Raw genomic sequence first — 2,940 nt, forward strand, 5'->3', positions numbered from 1 at the left:
AATATACAATTCAAATTTCGTTTTATTTATGCTTTATTTGGGAATAAACATTTGATTTGTAAATCCGGAATTGCCTCAATTTACTTGTTTGAGAGGTAATAAATTTCAATTTCAAAATTTGGCCCAATTCCAATCTAATTCCAATACTCTTTTTTTTGGCCCATGGTAAAATGATAGCCCATGACCTATCATTTCAAATCCAGGTTCCTTCTCCCACTTTCAGAAACCCTATTCTCATCTTTCTATCTCTGCTGTGTTCTCCCAATTCCAATCCAATTTGCCTCGATCCACCATTGTTGTTGGTGTTCATTGCTCCAAAGCTTTTTGTCCTTACTTTTCAGGTATGTTTCATCTCTTACTTTCTATTTCTCTTCTGTTATGCTTTGTCCTTGTTTAAAGGATGACTCTTTTACTCTAGACTACAAAACAATGGTGATAAAAAAGTATGGTTTGTACTTTCTGGTTTGAACTCGTCGAAACTCGCCCGTAACAATCTATAAATTCCGATTTAACACGGTCTAAATCAGCGTTAATAGTGGAGATGCGCTGTATTTCCTTACACAATTATAATTCGCAAGATTTTAGAACAATTGCATGAAAATTTGAGTCCACTCGACTAAGTTTTGATACCTATGTTTTGATTAAAATTGCTGCTAATTTAAGGAAAATGTAACTTTTCCCCGAGCCAATGTATAAAATTTACCCAGTCAAATATTTTTTAGTCAGAAGAATGGCTTGATTCCATAGATATTAAATTTATGAGGAAGAACAACCCAATGTTTTTTGGGACTTTGAAACATGATTTTTCCAAAAGTATCCAAAACTCTTTATGATCAATCTGGTAATTCAATTAAACATTTATCAATAATATATTATTATTATTATTATTATTATTATTATTATTATTATTATTATTATTATGACTGTTAAAGCCATGTACATCAATTTGAATTCTAGGTTTCCATTCAATTGGATTTCTTCTTCCTTTATTATTTTTTTTTTTTGCTTTCGATTGTTGTAGGCTGTAGCATTTTGCTCTTTACAAATTGGGTTTTTATTTAGTTTTTATATATTTTTGTAAGTTGTTTATTTTGAATTTTTTCTTTTGATTATTACCCTTTTATTTTAATGCATAAGTTTAATAGGCTATACTATCATTCTCAAAAGCACAAATGGTGTATTAGCATTAATTTCTAGAGGTTTGGAGTACTTCGTTGTCTATCACTTATTAGTGGTAACTTATTAATTGCAATTTGTAAGGAGTTAAATCATATACTTCATTTACATTATTAAGGGGTTAAAATTTAAATCATATACTTCTACTAAAAGTGTCGAAGAGAAATAAATACTCCCATGTTTTGTAGTCTAGAGTAAATCATTATTACCCTTTTCAGGTAAGTTGATTTGAGGTATGAAGCAAAGGAAATAACATGGAATCAACAAGAACGTATGAATAGACAAACAATTTAGATGGACACGTTGATGAATGATAGAATATGTAGGGAGCAATTACGTCTAGACAAACGTTGTTTTGAAAAATTGTGCAATATTTTACAATCCAAGGGTGGTTTAGTGACTACAAGATATGTTACAGTGAAAGAAATTGTTGCAATTTTTCTTCATGTTCTTGCACATGATTTGAAAAATAGAACAATACAAGCAACCTTTGCTCGTTCTGGAGAGACTATTAGTCGACAATTTCATGTAGTCCTTAAAGCACTACTTAAGCTTGGAAAGTATTATATAAAATCATGTAATAACCAGAGCAATTACACAAAGGATACAAAGTGGAATAGGTTTGAGGTAAGTTATAGTATTAAAAATAAATTGGTGTCTTTACTTTCTTAGGAGGTTTGATTTGTAGTATTAACTAGCATAAACCATATTAGGGCGTTGCTGGAGCTCTCGATGGGACTCATATTAAAATGACTGTGCCTATTGAGGATCGAGCTCGCTACCGAGATAGAAAGGGGGACATTAGCACTAACGTTTTAGCTGCATGTAACTCAAATGTTCGTTTTACTTACGTTTTGCCTGGTTGGGAAGGTTCTGCTTCGGATCCACGCATTCTTCGTGATGCTCTTCAAAGGCCTAATGGTTTGAAGATTCCTAGAAGTAAGATTTTATATGTGTAACAACAACCCAATAATTTACACCAAATGTAAAATGAAATGCTAATATATGTATAATAATTATATAATGCAGATAAGTATTTTCTTTTGGATTTGGGATTTGCAATTTGCTAACGCTGAAGGTTTTCTAGCTCCTTATAAAGGTACGAGGTACCATTTGAATTTGTGGAGAGGCACCACTCCAACAAATTACAAAGAGCTTTTTAATTTACAACATTCTTCAGCTCGAAACACAATTGAAAGGGCTTTTGGGTTATTGAAAAAGCGATGGAGTATACTTAGAGATCCAAGTTTTTATGATAAAAAGACTCAAATTAGAATTATCAACGCTTGTTTTATTCTTCATAACTTTTTGAGGGATGAAATTATGGAAGAAACAAGTCTTATTAATGAGGTAGATGAAGATTTACTAAATATAGAGACAATTGATGAAGAAGATGTAGAAGATGATTACATTATTAGTACGCAATCAAGTAATGAGTGGAAAGTGTTTAGAGATAATCTTGCTCAAAAGATGTTTGAAGAATATCAACTGCGAAGGAGACATGTTACTTGAGATTTTAGTTAGGAGATCTTTGTCCTAAATGTCTTAAATGCTTGTAGATATTAAGCTAGATTGGAAGTCTTATTACTCTCTTAAGTATTATTTGAAAGAACAACTTAATTATGTATTGTTATTTGCACTAAAGCCTTTAAAGTAGGTTGTTTTGTTGGGTACATGAAGACTTGTTTAAAATTATATGGCTTCCTTATTTGCACTGCTACTCGTAATTGTTCATATGTGATTGTTTCACTACATATTCTGTAA

The 2,940-nt window shown here is 31.3% G+C and overlaps 1 protein-coding gene across 1 annotated transcript; it reads left to right on the forward strand.

Annotated features, from left to right (window-relative positions):
- The first annotated feature begins 170 nt into the window (after positions 1-170).
- Positions 171-2,688, forward strand: LOC130801072 (protein ALP1-like). The gene is made up of 4 exons (XM_057664833.1): positions 171-341; positions 1,471-1,803; positions 1,890-2,115; positions 2,255-2,688. The coding sequence occupies exons 1-4, from the start codon at positions 171-173 to the stop codon at positions 2,686-2,688; spliced, it is 1,164 nt and encodes a 387-aa protein (XP_057520816.1).
- Positions 2,689-2,940: the final 252 nt, after the last annotated feature.

Source organism: Amaranthus tricolor, chromosome 15, assembly GCF_026212465.1.
Source record: "Amaranthus tricolor cultivar Red isolate AtriRed21 chromosome 15, ASM2621246v1, whole genome shotgun sequence".
Lineage (NCBI taxonomy): Eukaryota > Viridiplantae > Streptophyta > Magnoliopsida > Caryophyllales > Amaranthaceae > Amaranthus > Amaranthus tricolor.